The sequence below is a fragment of the Oreochromis aureus genome, linkage group 9 (assembly GCF_013358895.1).
Source record: "Oreochromis aureus strain Israel breed Guangdong linkage group 9, ZZ_aureus, whole genome shotgun sequence".
NCBI lineage: Eukaryota > Metazoa > Chordata > Actinopteri > Cichliformes > Cichlidae > Oreochromis > Oreochromis aureus.
In genome coordinates, this window is record NC_052950.1 from 2,534,125 (window position 1) to 2,558,250 (window position 24,126).

The following is a 24,126-nucleotide window of genomic DNA, read 5'->3' on the forward strand; positions in this document are numbered from 1 at the left end:
ACCATAATAAATTTGGTTACAATTACAAGAAACAAAGAAAAACTTGTGAACTTTCGAAGTATGGGCATGTCTACAATAATCACTTAAAATTTAGTTTGCTCATCACAATAGTCAGTTATGGAACTCTTCTGCTTTGTATATCAGCTCCTGGGCACCTTTCAAGTGTTGAGGGCAGGTTTGAAAACTATATCACAAACTTTTATAGGAGAAAGTCAAAGCAGCAGCCTAGAAGTCGAAGGCAAAGAGACACAAAACAAAAACAGAGGGAGGGGTGATTGTCTGGTGCAGCTAAGAAAGCCTAAATACTTTTACCAAAGTATAGTCGGAGTGTATATTGTTGTCATTGGTTGCAGCTGACTGTATACTGTGTACACACATAGACTGTTGTACCCTAAACCCTTAGTGAGATGGCTGGAGAAGTCAGACATGATGAAAAACACTTCAGTTTTCCTTATTTGCTTCTTTGACTTCAGCCTGTATTTATCAAAGTTCTGAGAATTTTCATTTGTAGTCCAACAAAGCTTTGGACTTCCCAGATGTTGCAAACTAGCACGAGAGAACATCCCCCACACACCATGACCCTGCTTTTTAGACACTGTGGGGGGCTATGTTAGCAGTTTTTTGCTGCATCTGTCAATCATTCTAGTCTACCACTGCTGCTCTTTCTGTCTTTCAGCAACAAATACTCAGAAACTGAGTTTATCCAATCAGAATTGGTAAAGTGTACCTTTCCTCTTTACCCTGTTTATTTTTTATCACTGATTTAAGCTGAAATTTCACTGTGATTAATTTGATAAATACAGGCTCAGTAGTTACATTCTGATACTCACAGCATTGCTAATGTTAGAAATGTGATGCAACACATGGAAGTAATAAAATATAGAAAGAGAGAGTTTTGACACTCAGTCAACTTCCAGTTTTTCCTTATAACCATCTTATTGGAAAAATACTATTTCACATATAAAATAATAATGTATTTGACTTGAGCAGCACTGATGTTGCATCCAGTCCAGTCCTTCACATGATCATCTAGTCTCCCAGTCTGCTTGACTCACAACATAGCTTCATTTGGGAGGCGAGAGTCCAACAAGGATTCAGAATAAGTGCATAGATGGAAGCAGAAGAAACCTTTTTTCTTTGAGTACAAGAAATTGCGAGTGAAAACAGGGGCCTGATAAAGACAACAAAGAACAACATACCACAGACCAGACACACACTAAGAATGGGTTTAGCGCTGCACTCTTAATAATTGGATTGAACGGTGAAGAGTGTGGACGTCCAGTGGGTCTGCCACACGGCCGATTCCACATCATGTGACCTCAGCGAAGCCGATGTGATTCTATAAAGGGGCAGGAAGAGCAAAAAATCAAAATCAGGACAAAAGACATAAAATGTTCATATTTGGTCTGTATAAAGAGGGCGAATGAATGAATCTGGTTTGGCATTCCTAAAGTTGCCACCTCAGTTGTAGAAATCTGAGAAGACTTCACAAATGGCATTTGACCTGAATGTCAGTAAATGCCTGTGAAGTTAGCCGTTACATGTCATCATTTAAGCATGTTTATTTTGGGTCATATTCATTAAGTGGTTGACATTGTGGGACGTCTACCAATCAGAAGGCTTGATCCCTGGCTCACTGTGTCCATGTGTCGAAGCACTTGGAGAGCTCAAATTGTGTAAACGAGTTATTTCAGTAGCAATTAATTTACCATGATTAGTAAATGACTGACTCATGAGCCTGCAAAGCTTTTCCTGGTGTAGGATGTTTAAGTTGTTCTCTTAAAATGACCTCATTAACTCCAATCAAAGCAGCACTCCAATACTTCTCTCTATATCATAGAGTCCTGCACTGTTTAGGAACCACTGCAGCATTAAAACAATTAAGTAGTGGATGGTTGAGATTAGATTTAGATAATTAGTTTCTCCACAAGCAAAAGTGGACGGCTACATAACGATTTTTTTTCCACACCGCTAATCAGGGGAAAGGATGCACAACTCAGACTTTCATAGTCAGGAAAATGATTTCACTAACTATTAATCCAGATGTTAGACAAAACCTTCTCCTACAGTAATGATTTTCCTCCACGCCTTTAAGCTAACCACACCTCAGCTATCCAGGCTGATGAGCCATAGTGGTTGTTAAGGTCAGGTGAGTTCAGGCAGGCTACAAAGTCGGTTTAGTGCACAGTGCAGAACAGCTCAGTGCAAGTCTGCAGAAGCTGATGGTTCAGCTGATACCCTTCTACACATTCAATTGCCAAATTCCATACACATACTACGCCCAAAGATGCATTTCTACAGTTGGGGAAAAAACAATTTTCTTTTGTCTATAGTGGTTCTGGCTAAATGATTTTCTCTTCTGTGTTTGAGGCTGGGTTTGTCCCGCAGAACAAATTTCTTTTGCATTAGACTCACCAAACACAGTGGATATACAGAATTACATGTTTGTCATCTAAACAAAACGAGATGCTTCTCTATAAATGATTCTCCGTCAGTCTTGCAGATCTGATAGAACAGATACTTTTTACATGGTATATTTGTATGATGTGACATGAGATTAGTGCAACAGGGCTCTAATTCCCAACTCCTAATTTTCAGCAGTAGCAGTCGGGATTTTACAGCCGTCTTTTCCTGACTTCAAACATGTGTCACTCCAACAAGTGAATACACAAATCCAAAAACCAAAACCAACCAATTTAAAAAAGCTGCTGCTGCTGCTATCAGAATGAACAGTATATATTTACTGATATCTTTTCTTTCTGGTAAAGCATAATGTCGGCCTTAAAGTCTGCTAAGTATTTATAGCTTTTCTAGTTGCTGGTGTATTTCAATCCAATAGTTTTGTATTTGTCGACATTCCCAGAAGACATGATAATGGTTTGCAGTTTGAGACCACAGTTACTCCAACACTCCGGATCACCTTTATTATTGTGCGCCTTCATCTGGGGAGTAATAAAATAATTTGGCTACATTGTTCTAGCAAAATTCTTTCCATTTATATGCTTTTGTACTTTTCCACTGAACTACTGAGATGTCCTTCCATTGTTCATCGTCTGCTTTTCTGAGGCCTCCCTACTTCTCCCAATTTTCCTATCCCATCTTTCGCTTTCTCCCTTTCTTTGTTTTGAGTGTGTTTTCATATTCTGGAGACTCATTAATTTGGGAAATTATTCCCCTTTTACAATTTGCTCAATAAGAATTTATGAACAACTGAATAAAAGGTTTGCTGAATCTATAATAATTCTCAGATTTTTTGATCATAGTAAGTTGTTAGTTGGAGACATCTACAGAATCCAGCTTTTCGAGCCCAGAAGTTACTCTAATGGTTTGACAGCTAGCTCTTCCTTAGGGTTCAAACCTGTCATCATGTCTGTTTGGTATAAAATCTGAATCTTACGCATGCCAGCTCAGAGTTTTAATATTATCCTCCTTGTTCTTTAACTACAATTTCCATATGTTCGTAATATAGCCTGTATATGAACATCTGGTATTACTCCATATTCAATCTCATTCCACTGTGTTGTAGAGGTGGGATCACATCAGTGTAATAATATTTTGATTTGTGCAGCGATGTAATTGTTTTTTTTAAGGATGGTGGACCACAGCCTCCTTCCTTTGGACTGTGGGTCTTTTGCTTTGCTAAAGTTTCAGAGCTCATCACAGCACAGAAACAGCTTTAGTGAAGGTTACAAATGATCTTTTTATGGCCTCTGACAGTGACTCATCTCTGTGCTTGTCCTAATACTGTTGGCCATAATGTTTTAATACGGTGATTAGCATATGCTTTAGATATTAAAGGTACTGTGCTGCAGTGGTTTGAAACATATCTATCCAAAAAGACGCCAAAGTGCTCGCTTATAGAGGGTCATCTGATTGTTATAGGTTTCTCTTCTTTTCTGTGTATTATTGTAGAGTGTTTACCTTACAACATTAATATAACTGTTGTTATTTGGTGTTATATAAATAAAACAAAATTGAATCGAATCCAATTAAAAAAACTCTCATTGTGTAACTGAATACGTCATTAGGTTGGTTGGGGATAGTGCTCCCAGGAAAACAGCATTATTGGCTAGCTTATTATTGAGAAGAAAAAAAGAAAAGAAAAAAGGCAGAAGATTAGGACAACAGGTGTTTTGATAAACTACCTAGACACCTTGACATTATCGCAGTGAATGGATTACTTTATACTTAAAGCAGGAAAAATAAAGCCTAAATGTAAAGAGACTAATGTGTCTTTTCTTTTTCCCTTTGAAGATGCAGATGGATATTATGATACTCAGTGTGCCAGGGTAAGAAACTTATGACAACTACAGTGGCTTGCAAAAGTATTCGGCCCCCTTGAACTTTTCCACATTTTGTCACATTACAGCCACAAACATGAATCAATTTTATTGGAATGGACAAAATGTGGGAAAGTTCAAGGGGGCCGAATACTTTTGCAAGCCACTGTATGGTAATTTTTGACCTATTATCTTGTAAACTCATTTGGTGTGCTTGGAAAAAAAGACTTCACCTAAAGATAAAGTGGGGGTTAAATTGCACCTAAATATAGCATAAAATAGTGGTGATTGCATCTTGTGGACATCTGTTCTCCCAGCTGATTGTGCCACTTAGGCCACTCCTTACACTCCACAACTACCTCTTTGCTAGCAGGCTGGGTGGACTGTGTGTATATCTGACTTTATATGAGGAAAAAACAGAGAGTGACTTCAGTTTGTTAGTTCATCAAAAACACCTTCTCTTCCAGTGATGCCATACTCTGTGCTTAGATGAGATGGCACTATACATGCTCCAAAAACCAACAAACTGCCAAAGGTTGTACTTTTATCGGGGTGCTCACACCTGCTGTTGATCAATTACTCAGTGTTTTTGACTACCAGCTACCCAGCTTCCTAATACCAAGGGAGCTGTAAAGATGTACCTAATTTTTTCATACGGTGCTTCTTTCTTTTTGGATTAGTTTTTGTTAAAAAGAAAAAAATCCTGTATTTTTGTTGAACTGAACTTTTACTTAAATTATTTCAGAACCTGGTAAGGAGTAAAAAATATTTTTTAAGTTTGTATTATTTTGTAATCTTATAATTGCAGAAGGGTGTAGTTTCTCTTTCACATGACTGTATACTGGCAGTGCCGTTTTTGTTCCGACCAGCACACTTACCACTGGTTAAAAACAGTCCTGTTCATTTCAATCACCAGAGACATTTATTACCATCAGTGTGTCTGCAGCTCAAGGAGTTTGTCCCCACGAACCCTAACATTAAAGCCTTACACTATAATTGCACACAACCCTGGCTTTGTTTTACTCAACATAGCAGACGGTTTTGTTAAGACACTCTTTCAGCAGGATGTTGAATTTGCTGGTCAGATTCGATGATTTAGCTTCCTAAGGTGGCCTCCTGTAATGTGAATTAATGAACTGGTTGCACTAATATTATATTAAAAGTCAGTCTGATACCAGAGGACTGGTTGTCATAAAGTGTGAAAACAAAACTGTTCCATATGCTTGGAACATTATTGCTCAGACTTCTTGTTACTGTCCAGGAGAGCTTTAAGAAAGTAGACTGTGACACAGAGCCTAAGCCAGTTCTAAGATGCATTTCTACTGTACAGCTAATATGGTTCTCTTTTATCCTAATTGACTACAGAGACCTATGAGCATTTATATTGGAGGAGATATCTGGTAGTTTTCTCCAGTCAGGTTTCTAATAAAATGAGGATTCCACTTTCATAGACTTAGAGGTCAGGACAAAATGTTACCCTGTTCCACTCATTTATCTTTGATGGAAATTATTCTCTGTGTTGGAGACTTAAAGTGATGTCACTGCTTTAAAGATTCAAGCAAAAGAAAAAAGAGAAGCGTGGGCTTCATTCTTGCAACTCAAAGGTTGCTTCCTGCAGTGGCATTTTGTTTATTGTGGCTTGTTTAGCTTCCAGGCATCTTTAGACTGTGCTATTTTTAGAGCAGGCAATTTTCCGCAGAGGCTGTCGTAGCTGAGGTGAGAGAGTGAGATTTGGTGCTCTTTCTCAGGCAGCCAAGTACAAGCTCTCAGCTGGAAATTGTGAACTGAATAATCAGATAGGGGTGGTGTATATTCTATATTTCACTCTTAAATGAGTGTCTTAGAGGAAATGAAAAGACACAGCAAGCTCAGTGAGTGCACTTCAACACATGCCCAATTCAGTGGACAGTATGAGGCCAAAAGACTCATGACAGCACACACACACACACACACACACACACACACATACACACACATCATATATATACATATATCTATCTATCTATATATGTACAGTATATGTTTTTCGCTGATTTATTTTTTGTGCAATTTTGCATGCTTTTTTTTTTTTTTTTTACAGCTTATTGTGTTCTGCATCCTGATTGGTTGTAGACCATTGTCAATCAATCTCGTACCGTGTCTCCTGTACAGTACAGAATGTGTTCAGCTTGTCAAATTTACAAAAATCTTCGATCGCTAGCTGTGTGACTCTGAAGTGCTCTACTGTATCGACAGTGTATCGACAACGTTTTGCACCGTCAAAGGCAGCTGCGGGTGCCTTTGGTTTCATTCTATAATATTGGACTTCGTGGATTTGACCTATCGAGGGTTATTTTTAGAACGTAACTACCGCGAACGTAACGACATATATATATATATATATATATATATATATATATATATATATATATATATATATACATACATATATACCTCAGGCAGCAGAAACCCAAGAAAGAGGAGGGAGACGAGGAACCATCATGGAAGGACAGGCCCCTGCACGGTATGTACCACGGGCAGATAGAGGAGGTGGCTGATATCCAGAAATCCTACCAGTGGCTGGACAAAGCTGGACTGAAAGACAGCACAGAGGCACTGATCATGGCAGCACAAGAACAAGCTCTGACTACAAGATCCATAGAGGCTGGGGTCTATCACACCAGGCAAGACCCCAGGTGCAGGCTGTGTAAAGATGCCCCAGAGACAATCCAGCACATAACAGCAGGGTGCAAGATGCTGGCAGGCAAGGCATACATGGAACGCCATAACCAAGTGGCCGGCATAGTGTACAGGAACATCTGTGCCGAGTATAACCTGGAAGTCCCGAGGTCAAAATGGGAGACGCCCCCAAGGGTTTATCCTTCAAGCTCGGGTCCTCTACCAGAGGCCTGGGAGCTTGAGGGTCCTGCAGTATCTTAGCTGTTCCCAGGACTGCGCTCTTCTGGACAGAGATCTCTGATGTTGTTCCCGGGATCTGCTGGAGCCACTCGCCTAGCTTGGGAGTCACCGCACCTAGTGCTCCGATTACCACGGGGACCACCGTTACCTTCACCCTCCACATCCTCTCGAGCTCTTCTCTGAGCCCTTGGTATTTCTCCAGCTTCTCGTGTTCCTTCTTCCTGATATTGCTGTCATTCGGAACCGCTACATCGATCACTACGGCCGTCTTCTTCTGTTTGTCTACCACCACTATGTCCGGTTGGTTAGCCACCACCATTTTGTCCATCTGTATCTGGAAGTCCCACAGGATCTTAGCTCGGTCCGTTAGTACATACATACTGAGCTACAGATTAAAAATGCCCAAGGCGAAGCGGTCAAATGTCTGACTGTACTTCACAGCAAAAGATGCAAACTCAGCAGCCTGCAAAAAGTGCTTTAGGGTGATACTGTGCAAAGGAGGTTACACCTCAAATCTGATGAAACACCTGGCGACGCATAGCGTTTTTTTAAAAGCTGAGAAATGCACCGTATTTGATAGCTTGCTGCAAGATCTCACACCGAGCACATCTACTGCGGGTGTGGTGCCTGTTATCGGACCCGGAGTTAGCAACATCCCCCAAGAACCCGAAGAGGAGAGTCCTGGCCCCTAGCCCTCCCAGTGTAGCAGAAATGATGACTCCCTTCATGTTGTATCAACAGAAAAGGCTAACTTGGTTATCATTTTGCAGAAAAAAAGAGACTGCTAAAAATAAAAACATAAGAGGTTTTTGGACAAAGTTTGTGTTCTCCATTCTTTAAGCACCGGTTCGAGCACCAGTTCGAGCACCGTTTAAGCACCGGCACCGTTTCAAAAGTACCGGTTTGGCACCGGTATCAGATAAAACCTAAATGATACCCATCCCTACTCACTGCCTTGGCCAGCCACTTGAAGAGGTACACCAGAGAGATCGAAGGCAGGAGAATACCATCTGTTCTCCAAAGAGCCATCCAAAGTATACTCTTAGTGGCAGGGTAACAATATGAGAACAGCACTACCAAGGCTGGAGACGGAGCAATACTGGAAGAGCATATGGCAGAAGGACACAACCCATAACGGCAATGCTCAGTGGCTAGTGGATCTAAGAGCAGACCACAGCAACCTCCCCGAACAGGGTCCAGTAACCATCACAGTGGCAGACATCTAAGAACGGTTCTCCAGTATGAAGAGTTGGATAGCACCAGGCCCCGACATGATTTACGCCTACTGGCTGAAGAAGCTTACTGTATTCCATGAGTGCCTAGCGGCACAAATGAACAAGCTGCCAGTTGACGAAGGGCACCCAGACTGGCTAACTGAAGGCGGGACCTTGATCCTCAAGGACCCCAAGAAGGGACCGGTCCCATCCAACTACCGACCAATAACCTCCCTCAATACCACATGGACACTCCTGTCAGGCATCATAGTGGCTAAGATGAACAGGCACATGGCTCAATACATGACTGGGGCACAGAAAGGGACTGGCAAGAATACCAGAAGTGCAAAACACCAGCTACTCGTAGATCGAGCAGTTGTCTGAGACTGAAAGACATGGCTCACCAACCTGTGCACTGCCTGGATTGATTACAAGAAGGCCTATGACTCAATGCCCCACACCTGGATCCTGGAATGCCTAGAACTATACAAGATCAACAGAGCCCTAAGAGCTCAGGAACTCAATGGGGATGTGGCGGACAACACTAGAAGCCAACTTCAAGCCCATAGCACAAGTCACCATCAAGCGTGGGATCTACCAAGGAGATGCTCTGTCCCGACTGCTGTCCTGCATAGGCCTTAACCCCCTCAGTGAGATCATTAACAAGACTGGCTACGGATACCAACTATGGAATGGAGCAGTTGTCAGCCACCTCCTGTACATGGATGACATCAAGCTGTATGCCAAGAGTGAACGAGAGATTGATTCACTGATCCACACCACCAGGATATACAGCAATGACATCGGAATGTCGTTCGGACTGGAGAAATGTAGTGGGATGATAACAAAGAGAGGGAAGGTAGTCAGAACCAAGGGGATCGAACTACCAGAAGGCAACATTGCAGACATAGAGGACAGTTACAAGTACCTGGGGATCCCACAGGCAAATGGGCACAATGAAGAGGCTGCTAGGAAAGCTGCAACCACCAAGTACCTGCAGAGGGTCAGGCAAGTCCTGAGGAGTCAGCTGAACGGCAAGAACAAGATCCGGGCTATCAATACCTACTCCCTGCCCGTGATCAGGTACCCTGCTGGGATAATAAGCTGGCCAAAGGAGGAGATAGAAGCCACTGACATCAAGACAAGGAGGCTCCTGACCATGCATGGAGGGTTTCACTCCAAGTCCAGCACCCTGAGGCTGTACGCTAAGCGGAAGGAAGGAGGCCGGGGACTGGTGAGTGTCAGCACCACGGTCCAGGATGAGACAACGAACATCCACGAATACATCAAGAAGATGGCCCCAACTGACCACGTGCTCCGTGAATACCTCAGGCAGCAGAAACCCAAGAATGAGGAGGAAGATGAGGAACCATCATGGAAGGACAGGCCCCTGCACAGTATGATAAAGGAGGTGGCTGACAGAAATCCTACCAGTGGCTGGACAAAGCTGGATTGAAAGACAGCACAGAGGCACTAATCATGGCAGCAGAAGAACAAGCTCTGAGCACAAGATCCATAGAGGCTGGGGTCTATTATTACACCAGGCAAGACCCCAGGTGCAGGCTATGTAAAGATGCCCCTGAGAAAATCCAGCACATAACAGCAGAGTGTAAGATGCTAGCAGGCAAGGAATACATGATGCACCATAACCAAGTGGCCGTCATAGTATACAGAAACATAAGATGACATAATGACATATCTTATAGCTATTCCTTGTTCTCCCTGTTGCCATCCTGTCATGAAGCACTCCACAGTGAAGCACCTGTGCAGGTAGCTTCAATTTTGAAGGGACCTGTTGCTCCCTTCTGGCTGTGTTTTTTTTTTTTTTTTTTTTCTTAAAAACAACTTCCACAATGCTCTGGACAGCTGGGGGCAGTTTTTATAAAACTTGCAGGGAAGCCCATTGGGCCCTGGGGGTAATGCTGACCTTGCCTCATGGATTATTTCCTCCACTTCTTGCAGTTTAGGAGGGGAGATATCAGGGAGATATCGTCACTGTACTGGCTCTTGATGTATCGCTCCAGCTCCTCCTTATTGATGATTAAGGTTGCCACTCCTCTTTTCATCCAGCAACTCTCAAGCAAGCCCAAAGGAATCCCTGATGAAGCTCTAGTTCTCTCTTTCTCTTATTTTGTCCTTCTCTTTCCAATTCTCTCCACTCTCTGCAACCTGGCGTGATTTTGTTTGAGCTTGTCCCACAGCTCCTTCAAGCTGGCTTTGTCATGGGATGCCGCTTTCCTACAGTTCCGATGGAGTTGGTGTCAGTCTTTTGTCAGTTGTTCCATCTCTCTCTCTTCTGCCTTTCCTTGGGGCTGTGGGCTCATTCCTCCTAAGCTCGCCAAACATCTCTCTGCAGACCTCGAAGATGAACTTCCAAAGGCTGTTGAGCTTGCTCTTGGCAGTTCCCTTAAATATCACCTCCAACAGTTGCTGCAAATCGGCATCAAGGTTTTGCCATTTGTCTCGGTCATCTGTTTGGGTATCTTCTCCATCCCAGGGTTTTCCTCACCTGTTTTAGATGACTCAGCCCAGTCCTGCAGGACTGTGGTTGCTCTCCCAGCTTTTGTACCCCCTCGTCTGACCTGCTTCTCGTCTATCTGGTTTCTGCATTTTCTGCCATATTGAATATTTCTATCTTGATGGATGCATATCCCCTGCTCGACATCACCTTCTACCACTGACATGCACACTTCTCTTGTTGTCCTTATTCATTCCGTCAATTTGAGGCAGTAACATGTCTCTAAAAGTCGAATTAGGATTATGTTTCCCACTGTGCAGCATCATGGCAGAATCGTGCCTTTTAAATGAATTGCTGCCTGAGGGAGCCCTGAAGATCATGGGGGCGCCAAATGTTTTTGGGTTTTGGCCCTGTTGCACAGAGATTTTTTCAGGATCTTGATGAGATTATGTGCTGTAGATAATGAGATCTTTACACTGAGGAACATTATTCTGAACCTGTTCCACAGTTTGTATACAGAGAGGAATTTTCTCAGAAGGAAAGATGGGTTGAGGTTGATCAACCAGCACAAAAACTGAGTACCCCTTACTTTTCCAGCCAGTTTAAACATTTAATATGTTCTCTGTTTTATGGTATAAAAAATCACTGCACTCTACTATTTTTATTTTCTTTTAATTTTACGTTTCTGGAACTGGGGTTGTAGCAACTCCTAAATTTCTTCCTCAGTAATTTATTCCGACTGCTGTCACGCTTCAGTTTTAAACAGCTTCTGGGGGCTGACAATGGTTCAGCTTTGTAAATCCTGGAAAACTTCTGTTAGGACACCATTAATTTTTGTAATACAATGATTTTCAGTGTACTTCAGATAGCCACTTGTGTATAATATCTACTATGGTACTTAATCCTGCATATTTGTGACCACATTATTCACAAGAACCACTATGTTATAAATAAATCCAATAACAGCATTTAGAGGGATTTATGAGGGTTATGGAGTTCAGCAATAATAATGCTGAGCATTGTGTGTTACATGATTCAACTTTTCCAAATACAAGTACCAGTGAACTTTGTAACATTTAAGACAGAAAAAAACACCAGACACTTTTCATATGCAAATACACTACTGTACTAAGGTCTTAAACACAAAAACATGGTCACAAAACCCATCAGTGATCCAGACACCAGACACATTCAGTGTAATCCAGGCTACTTTTGGCACTCAGAGCTCAGTTATGGCCCATGACATGGATTACAGCAAGTGATGTGACCAGAATGTTGCAATGCACCTGACACCTGGCCCATTTCAGAATCAGAATCAGAGAAACTTCCCAGAGGAAAATTGAGTTATTTATTGGGCGATCGTGGCTCAAGAGTTGGGAGTTCGCCTTGTAATCGGAAGGTTGCCGGTTCGACCCCCGGCTCGGATAGTCTCGGTCGTTGTGTCCTTGGGCAAGACACTTCACCCGTTGCCTACTGGTGGTGGTCAGAGGGCCCGGTGGCGCCAGTGTCCGGCAGCCTCGCCTCTGTCAGTGCGCCCCAGGGTGGCTGTGGCTACAATGTAGCTTGCCATCACCAGTGTGTGAATGTGTGTGTGAATGGGTGAATGACTGGATATGTAAAGCACTTTGGGGTCCTTAGTAAAAGCGCTATATAAATACAGGCCATTTACCATTTACCATAATGTGGATTGAGACGAGATAAACATACTCAAGCTGAGCCACCAGTGAAGGCCAAGTGTGGCCCATAGAAAGATATAGGATGGGCCATATTTGGAGAAGCATCTAAACAGATCCAAGTTCAAACAGCAGCATAAGGAAAAGCCCAAACATACAGTCAGACACATCAAACATGCAGAGTGACCCCTTGTGACAGGGGGCAGCCAAAAGTAGGTTCTTTTATTGTAGGTGTAAAACAGAAAGCACTCAGATTTAATGATAGCTACAGCAAAATTTCAGCCAGTTGTATGACATATTTCAAAGAAAGAACAGAAAGAAGTGTGACATTGAATCTGGCAGAGCTCACATCACTTCACAGAGTAATTTATTTGCCTTTTGTTCCTGAGCCACTTGAACCAGCTGAGACCTCGCAGCCAGCGCAGGAAGGCCTCGAGGCACTCCTTAATGTTGCAAGAGCCTTCATCTTCATCATCCGTCTCCTGCAGCAGCAGCAATGTGTTCATGAGTGTGTGTGTCTGTGTGGCAACAAGTGGCAAGAAATGGCAACATCCAACATTGAGATTTTGATACTAGTTTGTGTATCAAAAAGTACACTAATGGGTCACAGTGTAAACAGAGAATCTACTAATTCTGTCAATGCTGCTGATTATTTTATGATTTCTGGATTTTGAATTCCTTATTTAATATGTTCTCTGTTTGGTTCTTAGTTTGGTTCTTGTTAATTCTTTGATTTTCATATATGCTGAGCCTTATTAGTTTATTAGTTCCAGTTTATACTACAGTTTATATTGTTCCCTCAGTGTTTTCTGTCTTATCCTAATGCGTCAGGTTTGCCCACTCCCCCACCCCAAATCTCAATGCCTTTGATTATCTTCAGCTGCACGTTGTTACCCTCCCTTGTCCAATTCCCCGATTATCCTTTTGTGTATAAATAACGTTGTCTTCAACTCAGTCTTTGTCTCAGTTTCTGTTATCAAACCCGCATGTCCCTGCCTGTTAAGGAAGTGCTGTGTATTTTGGTTTCCTTACAATGGATTCTGTAATTCTGGACTCTGAAAATAGGCTACCTAAAGCTTTGCATTTTTGTTCACACCTGTCTGCAAATCTGCGTGTTGCTTTCAATTTCCAACATTAGTTTAAAAATTAATTAAAACTACTGTAACAGGTTTTGGTGACAGTAGTGCTGGAAGTGGTAGCTTTTCCTTTAATTATTCATTAAGTGTCTTTAAGAAACAAAAAAGAACTATACTACTCTCATTTGATTTGAGGACATTAAAGATCAGTTACTATTAAAAGATCTGCAAAAATCTTACATCAGTGGGGCGAAATTAGTTAACTTATACTATTTAAAATTAATCACTAACTTCTCGTGGTGCAGGGGGTTTATGTTTCCCAGGGATCCCAGGTCGGGGGGGTTTGACCCCCGGTAGGGTCCAGGGTGAGGGGCCAGACAAACAGTGATTCAGAAGGCCCTTATATATGTCACATCAAGACAACAGTTGGCCCTGCCTGGGATAGTGTTAACAGTGCCAGGCCCTGACCGGGCCCCTGGGGAGGTGAGCACCTGTTGGTTGGGCCTTATCCCATGGGGCCCGGTCAGGGGCAGAAGAGGCATAGGCCCACCCCCCTGTAGGCCCACTGCCTACCGAAGGCGCTGTAGGGATCAGGTGCAGTGTGTGCCAGGCAGCAAAGGGTGGAGCCCCTGGCGGACCAATCCCGACTACAGGTCACAAATCCTTGCTGGCAAAACCCCTGTGGTGGTCAGGCCCCTGGGATGCATGAGGGCTTGCGATTGGGATATGGAACATCACCTTTCTGTTGGGGAAAGAGCCTGAGCTAGTGCGTTAGGATGAGAGTCTGGGGGGAATGCCCTTGGTGAGAACCCAAGCGGTGTTCTGTTATTGGACTTCTGTGCAAACCACAGTTTTCCCACAAGTGCACATAGCACCAGGATACCCCATGCCGCAGGTCGATGATTGATTTTGTACTCTTATCATCAGATCGGTGGCCGCATGTTCTGGATACTTTGGTGAAGAGAGGGACTGAACTGTCAGCTGATCACCACCTGGTGGTGAGTTGGATCAGGTGGCAGGGCAGGATGCTGGACAGACCTGGCACATCAAAACATACAGTGAAGGTACACTGGGAATGCCTAGCAGAGGCCCTGGTCCGAGACATCTTTGACTCCCACCTCCAGCAGAGCTTCAACAGTATTGTGATGTAGACTGAACTGAGTCTGAACGGACCATGAACTATGTTTAGTACCTTGCTGAGGTACTGCTGCACTGAGCTGCGACCGCAAGGTGGTTAGCGCCTGTTGAGGTGGTAACACCTGAACCAGATTAAGGGCAGCATCAGGTGGAGAAAGGCTAATCTGTAGGACTTCGGAGGCAGCCGATGTGTACCAGCAGGCCAAGCGCACCTTGCTCGGGCAGGACTTAAAGCAAAAACTCGGGGGTGGGGAGAAGTTTAGTGAGGCCACAGAAAAAGACTTTTGGAGTGACTCAAAGTGATTCAGGCAATCACTTTGAGTCAGGTGACTCCAGAGAGTAAAGCGGTGAGGTATCCATACTGTGCATAGTGTGGATGGAGCGCTTCTGACTTCAATTGAGGATATTGTCAGGCAGTGGAACTAATACTTTGAGGACCTCCTTTACTGACACATCTTCCGGAGAAGAAGCAGAGTCAGGGGACAAGGGGGCGACTCATCCATCACTGGGGGTGAGGTCACTGAGGCAGTTAAATTGCTGATTGCTGGCAGAGCCCCTGGGGTGGATGAAGTTTGCCATGAGTTCCTAAAGGCTGTGGATGTTGTGGGGCTGTTCTGGTTGACACACCTCTACAATGTTGCGTGGAGATCTGGGGCAGTATCTCTGGATTGACACACTGGGATTGTGGTTCCTATCTTTAAAATGGGGGACTGCAGGGTGTGCTCCAACTATAGGGGGATCAATGTGCAAATACATAACTCTTTTTTTTAAGTGCAAAATATAAATACAAATAATAGAATAATTTTAAAATGACATAAACCTATTTTCTTTTCACAATTAAACATTTACTATAAAAAAAAAAGATTTGCATCATTTTTGAACATGGCTTCTTCTTTGTGTGACAGAGCTTTAACCTTTGAATGGCACAGGGAACTGTGTCCATAGACAGTGATTTCTGGAAATGCTTGCGAGTCTACGCAGTGATATCCACAACAGAATCATGCCTGTTTTTAATGCAGTGCTGCCTGAAGATGACAAGAACCTCTCGCCATCTTTCCTCCTAAGAAACGTTTGCTCTCTAAGGGTGCATTTTTCTTTAAATACCTAGGAATCCTCCTAAAGGTAGACGTTCAAACAGTACATGACCAGGGTGAGTTGGGTTTCTTTAATACAGGATTTTATTAATGTTCTTGAGATACCAGGAGCTGTGCAGTTCTTCAAGTGAGAGCAGAGGATGGCTGAGTATATCTGGATAGCCCTGTGGAGCTCTTTCTTCTGTGCTACTGTGCAGCTGGACAAAAGGCCAGGATTCTTTCTACTGTGCAGCAATAGAAGGACACCAACAGTTTTTCAGGGATGTTATTCTTTGTGAGAACGCTCAGAAAGCAGTCTCTTTCCTTCTTCATTACCTCAGCAGTGTGCGTTTCCCAGATCAGATCCTTGCTGATGTTGACTCCCAAGAAGCGGAAGCCTGAGTCCCTTCTCCACACAGACCCCGTTGATGGCGAGTGACTTCTTCCTTAAGTCCACAAAAGGCCGCTTGGTTTTTGCAGTGTTCAGGAACAAGTTGTTTTTTCTACACCACACTGTCAGATGCTCCACCTCATCCCTGTAGGTGGACTCATCGCCCAAAGGCAAGTAGAGTGTGGCCAGTGGGACAGAACAGCATGGAGAGCTGTGGCCACAGCATCATCTGTAGACCTATTATCTCTGTAGGCAAACTGGTATGGATTAAATGTGGTAGAAATGAAGGACATAATGTGGTTCCTGATGAGTACTTCATCACCACAGGGGTCAAAGCTACTGGCCTGTAGTCATTGAAACTGGTAATGGTTTATTTTTTGGGCAGAGAGACGATGACAGACAACTTCAAGTAGGGTGGGACAACCGACTAAAACAGGGACTGGTTGAATATTCTCATGAAGACCCCAGCCAGTTTGTCTGCACAGTCCTTCAGTACATGTCCTGAGATGCCATCAGGTCCAGCTGCCTTCCGAGGTTTGACAGCACACAGCATGCACCTCACATTGTGCTCCTCCACTGTGAGGATGGGACTTTTGATGGTATCACGATAGGATCCAGCTGCCTCTGGTGATCCCACCTCAAACCGGGCAAAGTAGTGGGTCAGTTTCTCTGCCAGACCTACTTGCTTTTATTGCTGTCCACGTGTTCTTCAATCTTTCTCTTGTAGTCTGACTTTGCTTCATGGATGCTTCTCTTCTGGTTGGCACAGGCTTTGATGTATAGAGCCCCGTCACCAGAGTTGAAGGCAGTGTTCCTCTCCTTCAGCAGGCTCTGGACCTCCCAGGTCATCCAGGGCTTCTGGTTGGGATGGATGCAAATGTGTTTATCCTCTGTGACAATGTCAGTGCAGTTCCTGATGTAGCATGGTACACTGTCACAAAACCCTTCCAGGTCCGGGGTGTTCTAAAATATCCCAGTATGTCTTGCTGAAACCTTCCTACACCTGCTAAGAGGCTCCGTCTGGCCAAATTTTGACTGTCTTTGTGCTATTTTTGTAGCAGTTTTGCTGAGTGGGATACATGCTGGGATCAAAAACAGTGATGTGTGGTTAGACTTCCCCAGGTGTGGTAGTGGTTTAACCCTATAGCACTGTTTGATGTCCAGTGTGTTGTCTGTCAGTAACTGTTGGGATACTGGTAGGCAAAATAAACAGTGACACTTCTCTACCAAGACTTTTGGTCCCTGCTAAACTAGTTCTCAACAATCGCACCCATTCAGTCCAAGGATTTGGTGACTCAGACGCTGAACAGAATTTTATTGATCAGTCTCTGTCTCGCTTTGTCTGGCAGTCATGTTCAACAAAGGAGGAAGTAGAGCAGATCATCTAGTTGGTAGTTCAATTCCTGCCTGCATCCACTGGAGTGTAAATATTAAATATAAAGCACATATTTATAACAACAACAAAAAAAAGCATATGAAGAAGTGCATGAGTGAATGGGGCAAGTTGTATCGAGTGCTTCGACTGCTTAGGTAGATAAAAAAGTGCCAAATTAGAGCTAGAGCATTTACCAAATTAGTCTTTTCCTTTTCAATGATCCTAACACTCCCCTGGTTCTTGAACACTCTTGGCTTAGCACTCATAGCTCAAATATAGATTGGAACAATAACTGTATCTCTGGCTGGAGTCTCAGTAGTCACCAAAACTGTCTAACTGCCTGATCTGTCTTTTGTCCCTGGTGTATATCATGGGCTAGCTGACATTTTCAGTAAACACAGCTCTTGCTCTCTCTCCCTCCATACCGACCATATGACTGCTCTATTGATTTGCTTCCTGATGCTCTGTTGCTTTCAAGATGTGTGTACAGTCTCATAAAACATGAACGAGAGGCTTTGGAGAAAGTACCACAGACTCACTAGCTGCTCGTATAATCTGTCCCTATTCTCCACCCGCTGGATTTCTTCTTTGAAGAAAAAAAAAAGGATAAATCAGATTTTCTTGATTTCCATGGTCTGAACATGTAGTCAGAATTTAAGAAGTAGCCCCAAAACAGGATACAGCTTCAGTGATTCCTGGGGTTTGCAAACTTTTAGGGAACAGAGGGAGCAGAACATTCACTGATTGTCGTGATTGACTAGTTGAACCTTGCCTAACTCCACTCTGCCAAACACCTCAGCTGGCTCTCTTTTGCCAGTAGATTCAACCTAAGCCTAACCACTAGGCCCGAGTGCTAAATAAATAAAGCTAAACTGAACTGAAAAATGTTTTGCTTTACTCAGTACAGAGATGCTTTGTAACAGTTTACTTTGTATATGTTTTATGTGATGTTTCCAGCAGACTTATATATATATATATATATATATACATATCATTGGTCGACTGGAGGGCAGGCTGGTGAGTTCTTTTCTTAGAAAGAGTTGTGGGAGTAAAGTCCAAGATTTAGAGCAGCAGCCTGTGGAAAAGGAGCCAGTGACAGAGATGGTCCAGGTAGATATGGAGGTGGGGTGAGAAGTGAGCCAAAGGTGCTGATCATGCTGTGGATTAGGATATGATGTAGCAAAGAATGCCGGTCGAGGATGAGCTGCAGGTGGACAGAACCCCAGAGGTGGGTCGCAGCAATTTAACTGCTGAGAACTGTTTTTTATATGATGTTTCATGTTTTCCCTTTAATGTTATTTTTTTCATTATATTCCTTATTAAATCACCTCACGTTACTAGTTATTTTATTTTTATATTTCTTATATTCATTTTCAGCCTCTCTATCTCTGCACTTATCTGTATAAGGTATTTTTGTTTTTATATGCATTTTGTAAACCTTCAGTGATCCATGGGCACTCTGGATTTTCCTGTTTATCCTTTCTATAGTTACAGTCATATACTGCAAAAACAGGTCATGATCACTGATGTCATTAATTAGAAGGCCACTTATTTCATTTGTTTTCTATTTCATTAGTGAAGATACTGATTGTTAATGTTGCAGACTGGCTGTAATCCTGCTGGGTTTACTGATGAGTCCCATGGTGTATATGTATTGATAAGCTCTTTAGTCATACAATGTTTGTTTGACTTTAATAGCGCTATGTTGAAATCCTTAAAAATAAAAAGGACTTTTTGGTTTGGTTTAGTAAATGTTTCATCCACCCACTCCTTAAATGTTTCAATACTTGAACCTGGTGTTCTGTTCATAACATGTAGTTCGTATGGGTATATTTCTCCATACTAATCCATGTCTCAAATATTGGACTCACACTGAATAGGTATGCAAATTTGCTTAAATATTCTTTTTTTCTATGAAAGTTGGTATACAAGCCTCTACTATTAAAGTGGATTATAGATATTTAACAGTCAAAGTTTTATTTAAGTGTTTTTTGGTGTTACTGATGTTAAAAAGTTCAGGATCTATGGAACGCAAGCTGTTTATTGTTCTGAACTGATTTCAGATCAACATTCTCATTGAGTATTGAATGTATTGAATGTGAGGTCTCTGTGCCTTCTATACAGCAGCACCTTTTTCCATTGTCGTCGTCGGCTCTGTTGTTTTCTCATAAGTGCGGCTTGAGCGAATCTCCAGAGCGTTTCCCAACTACAGTGGTCCTTTTGAAAATGAGTCCAAGAGTAACCTGGTGTCTGCTCATCGGAAACAAGCAGACACAGGACTCACAATGTTTTCCATGTCTCTCAGTTAAAACCAGCCCTGACCAGTCCATTGTGCCCTCTTTCCAGGTCCCTGTCAACCGTCCAGGTCGCTGATGGCCAGCAGACTTACTCCATAATATGGATTATGGATGCCAGATGCTGTGGGAGAGGGTTCCTGTATTTAGTTGACTGGGAAGGTTATGGCCCTGGATGCTCCTAGTCATTCTGCATGCTGACAGGATTGGTGGGTCGCCTAGAGGCTCTCACTGGGAGCGGGGAAATGCCATGGTTCCTCAGTCCTCGCTGTGATGGCGCTGGTGCGTTTGTGTGTATGTATGGATGTCTGTTAGTTTGCATTGGGTGGGATGGGACTCATCCCACGTTCCTGCCCTTGGTCTCCACACAGCTGCTAGTGATCACTCACCTTTTCCTGGTATCTTGGTTTGGCTGCCAATACTTAAGAGAATGAACCCTTGGAAAAACGTGCCCCGTGGAAACATCACTAAGTTCTTATGCTTTGGATTGGGCTTCAATCTTCACTTCAATAAACTTTCTGAACTGTGACAGAGTCCTGGTGGTTCCCTTGATACAGCTAGCATTTGCTGATGTATGCATGTTAACAATAAATGGAGATGATGCAAATAATTTTCAAAAGTCATTACATGAAATAACTTTGTATTATGTAATGTCGCAGCTTTACTCATTTATGTATGGTTAATCAGGATTTTCAACATGGGCATCATGGCAGCGAGGTATGATTTGTGGCTTGGCTGTAGAAGGGAAATAAGTGCCCGCTCATGCAGGATGGCCAGGTGGTGCAGGTCTCCGGGCCTCAGACATCTTCCCCTGATCCAGGAGAGACATCCAGTGTTCAAGAAAGAATACAAGGGGGTAAAGGCAATCCCTGAGTCAACAGTACCTGTTTCCCAGAGGGTCTTTGGTAGGGGCATTTGTGGGTGGATATTAAGTGTGTACATTGGGGATGTTCACTGATATCCTGTAGTACCAGTGGAAATATAGTACAAGGGCAGAAAGCACAGAATTGAGGCTGCTGCTAGCTCCCAAACGCTTGCCCTGTTTCTGGGAATAGATTGGCCAGGGTTTAATACGTTGATGGGACAATGTATGGGGGTGTGTTGACAACAGTCAGGGAAATATGGTATATGTGCTGCACGTAGGGGTGACACAAGGTTGTCCATGCTGTGGAGAGGGAAGAGGAACCTGTAGAGCCTCTGATGGCTCACGTAACACACTTCATGAAATAGTTTCCACTTGGGCTGTCTCAACCTGATTAAAATTTACTGTCAGTTGGTGCAGCCTGATGCACTATGAACCCACACACAGAATTTCACTCAATCAGTGATTCCCTGTTGCACTACAGTGTGCTCTATTGACTGTTAGCAGCATAACATGTTTTTCATTTGATACTGTGATGCATGTACTCTGCAGAGTGATTGTAGATGACTCCTCTCATGTCACATTTAACTCTTATTAAGCAGACCAGATGTACTACCAAATCACCAGTCTGGGTTTCAGTGGAGATTTTTGGATTCTGTCTTGTTCATTAATTTATTATGGAAATTGCAAATGTAGGATGAAACATTGCTGCCAGAATGTTATTTGCATTATTTTAATACAAATACATTTTGTAAATACAAAATGTTTTTAAATGATGATTGATTTATTCATGGAAAGAAGCTCAGGTATACAAGCCTACGAGACCTTACGTGAAAAAGTGAAAATTGCTTGATGTGCATCAGTGACACAACCAGTTATTAATTTTAGGGGGCCACTGCTTTTTCATAGGTCAGTTTTACAAACTGCATTTTGTATTTACTTGTGTTATCTTTGTATAATATTATACATTTCTTTGATGATCTGAAACATGTGTGATCAGCTATGAGACTTTTCACGGCACTGTACGATCCAGAACACTGTAGCAGAAGTTAGATCAAAGTGTCCTAACATTGGAATCATGCTACACATGACTTGTATGTTTGCTTGGTATGCAGACTGAGTCAAACATGTTTTCTACACTAATACATACATCAGATACAGTGGATTTAAATGCATCAGCTTTTGCACACATTCCAACGTTCTACCAATGATGGTTGAAGACACTAGTCCCATTATCACTATATTTAAAATCTAACACACATGCTTTATTTGATGTTCTGCATTTACCCAGGGTGTCATATATGATTGTATTTGAGCTCTTGACTTTATCAAAGTGGTATCTTTAAAAGTCACATCGCCTAACTTATTAGATTTTTATAGAGATTGTATAATCCAACATTGTGCCTTGACAGTTTTTACAACTTCTAAAGTTACCTTAGCACATTAAACTTCTCCTTTCCCCATTTGAGGCTGATGTTTGACTTCGGAGGTAATATTTCTTGATCACATAAGTCTTTAACCAAGACACCAACATTTATTCCTGTCCACTGATTTATAAAGTTATTTCCTTTTTTAAAAACTAGCTTCAATTTCTTAAAGTGTGAAATAGTGATTAAGTATTTTTTTAAAAAGTGTATTCTAATTAGCAGTGTGCTCTGTTGGGCAGCACCAACCTGTGAGGTGATGTACTTCTCCAGAGGACTCTCCACTTGGCCTATGTTTAACATGGCTGTATTGGGCTGCTGCTCCACTAGTGACTCCTCGCTCAGTAGTAACTTCCCTTTGAAGTTATGGACCACACACACCACCTACAAGCGCAAATATAACACATCTTTAAATTAGTATGGTTCTATGGCCAACGTGGCACATACACACAGTACCAACAAAATATATAGTTGTTGCATTCGTCTTTCTGAGCCTCCCTAATTGGTGTCTGGTCTTCTTTTCTGTGCATGTTTTAAGAAAAGTAGTGATCCGCCATGCCTATGCCAGTTCCATCCCCTGCTTCCGAGAGTCCTGCATCGCTGGTTGCTGGCTCCACTGAACCTCAGGTATTACCCCTGTTCTGCGACTGTGTCTCCACAGAACCTGAACCATTTTCCAGGGAGCAGGGTCGCTGCAGGGGAGTTTTCCTCCAGGGTGATCTTGTATTCGGCTGTTCTCTGCACTTATTCCCCAACGATGCCAACAATGGCAGACAGTAGGTGTCGTAAACCACCGCCTCTGTTCAAAGATGGTCATTCACAGTGGACATAGATGCTTCTTTCACTCCTTTCAAACCATCTGTCTTCTCTGTCCAAAATGTGAAGAATGGCATCCTCGAAAGAGTGACCTTTAACCTTTAGATGCAGATGGACTGCTGAGTCTTGTCCCGTGGAGGTGGCTCTTCTATGTTGTGCCATGCGTTTATGAAGTGGCTGTTTGGTCTCTCCAATGTAGAGGTCTGGGCATTCTTTGCTACACTGTACAGCATACACCACGTTGTTAAGTTTGTGTTTAGGAGTTTTGTCTTTGGGATGAACCAGTTTCTGTCTGAGTGTGTTGCTGGGTCTGAAGTATATTGGAGTACCTCGTGCTTGGAGAAAACTCTCCTGAGTTTCTCTGATACACCGGCTACATAGGGGATGACAATGTTGTTGCGTTTGTCTTTCTTATCCTCCCTCGCTGGTGTCTGAGCTTCTTTTCTGTGCGTCTTTGCTGACTTGATGAAAGCCCAATTAGGATAACCGCATGTTTTAAGAGCTTCCTTTACATCTGTGTGTTCCTTCTTTTTCCCTTCAGGCTTAGAGGGAACAAGTTCTGCCCGGTGGTGTAGGGTCCTAATTACTCCAAGTTTGTGTTCCAGAGGGTGGTGGGAGTCAAAGAGAGGAGGTTCTGGTCCGTGTGTGTGGGCTTCCAGTAAACTTCATCATTGAGGTTTCCATTCTCTTCAATGTGCATGGCACAGTCCAGGAAAATCAAACAGTTTTCCTTTGTTTCCTGGTGAACTTGATGTTTTTCTCCATAGCGTTGATGTGAGCAGTGAAGGATTCCACTTCTTTGGTTTTGATTTTGACCCAGGTCTCGTCTACATATCTGTACCAGTGGCTGGGTACTCTCCTTTTAAAAGAGCCAAGGGCCTTTCTTCCCACTTTCTCCATGTAAAGGTTGGCTACAATCGGTGACACCGGGGAGCCCATGGTACATCCGTGTTTCTGTCTGTAAAAACCCTCGTTGTTTTTAAAATATGTGGTGGTAAATCAGAGCTCCAACAGTGTGCAAATTGTGCAAACCAGAGTGGTTTAGATCTCTGGATTCATCTATTTCTAAATTCCTGTGGAAAGATCAACCCACCCAGGATTAGCGTAAAAACACTACAAAGGACCAAAGATAAGGGAGAACTAGATCTGCCTAAC

The 24,126-nt window shown here is 42.9% G+C and overlaps 1 protein-coding gene across 1 annotated transcript in view; it reads right to left on the reverse strand.

The window, feature by feature from the left end:
- Window positions 1–1,261: 1,261 nt before the first annotated feature.
- Window positions 1,262–24,126, reverse strand: part of plppr5b (phospholipid phosphatase related 5b) — a 140,716-nt gene continuing 117,851 nt past the window's right edge. The window contains exons 7-8 of the mRNA XM_039616916.1: window positions 22,405–22,539; window positions 1,262–1,339 (exon numbers count right to left, since the gene is read on the reverse strand). Of these exons, the coding sequence (XP_039472850.1) occupies window positions 1,310–1,339; window positions 22,405–22,539 (165 nt within the window). The 3' untranslated portion in view covers window positions 1,262–1,309. The remainder of the gene's footprint in view (window positions 1,340–22,404; window positions 22,540–24,126) is intronic.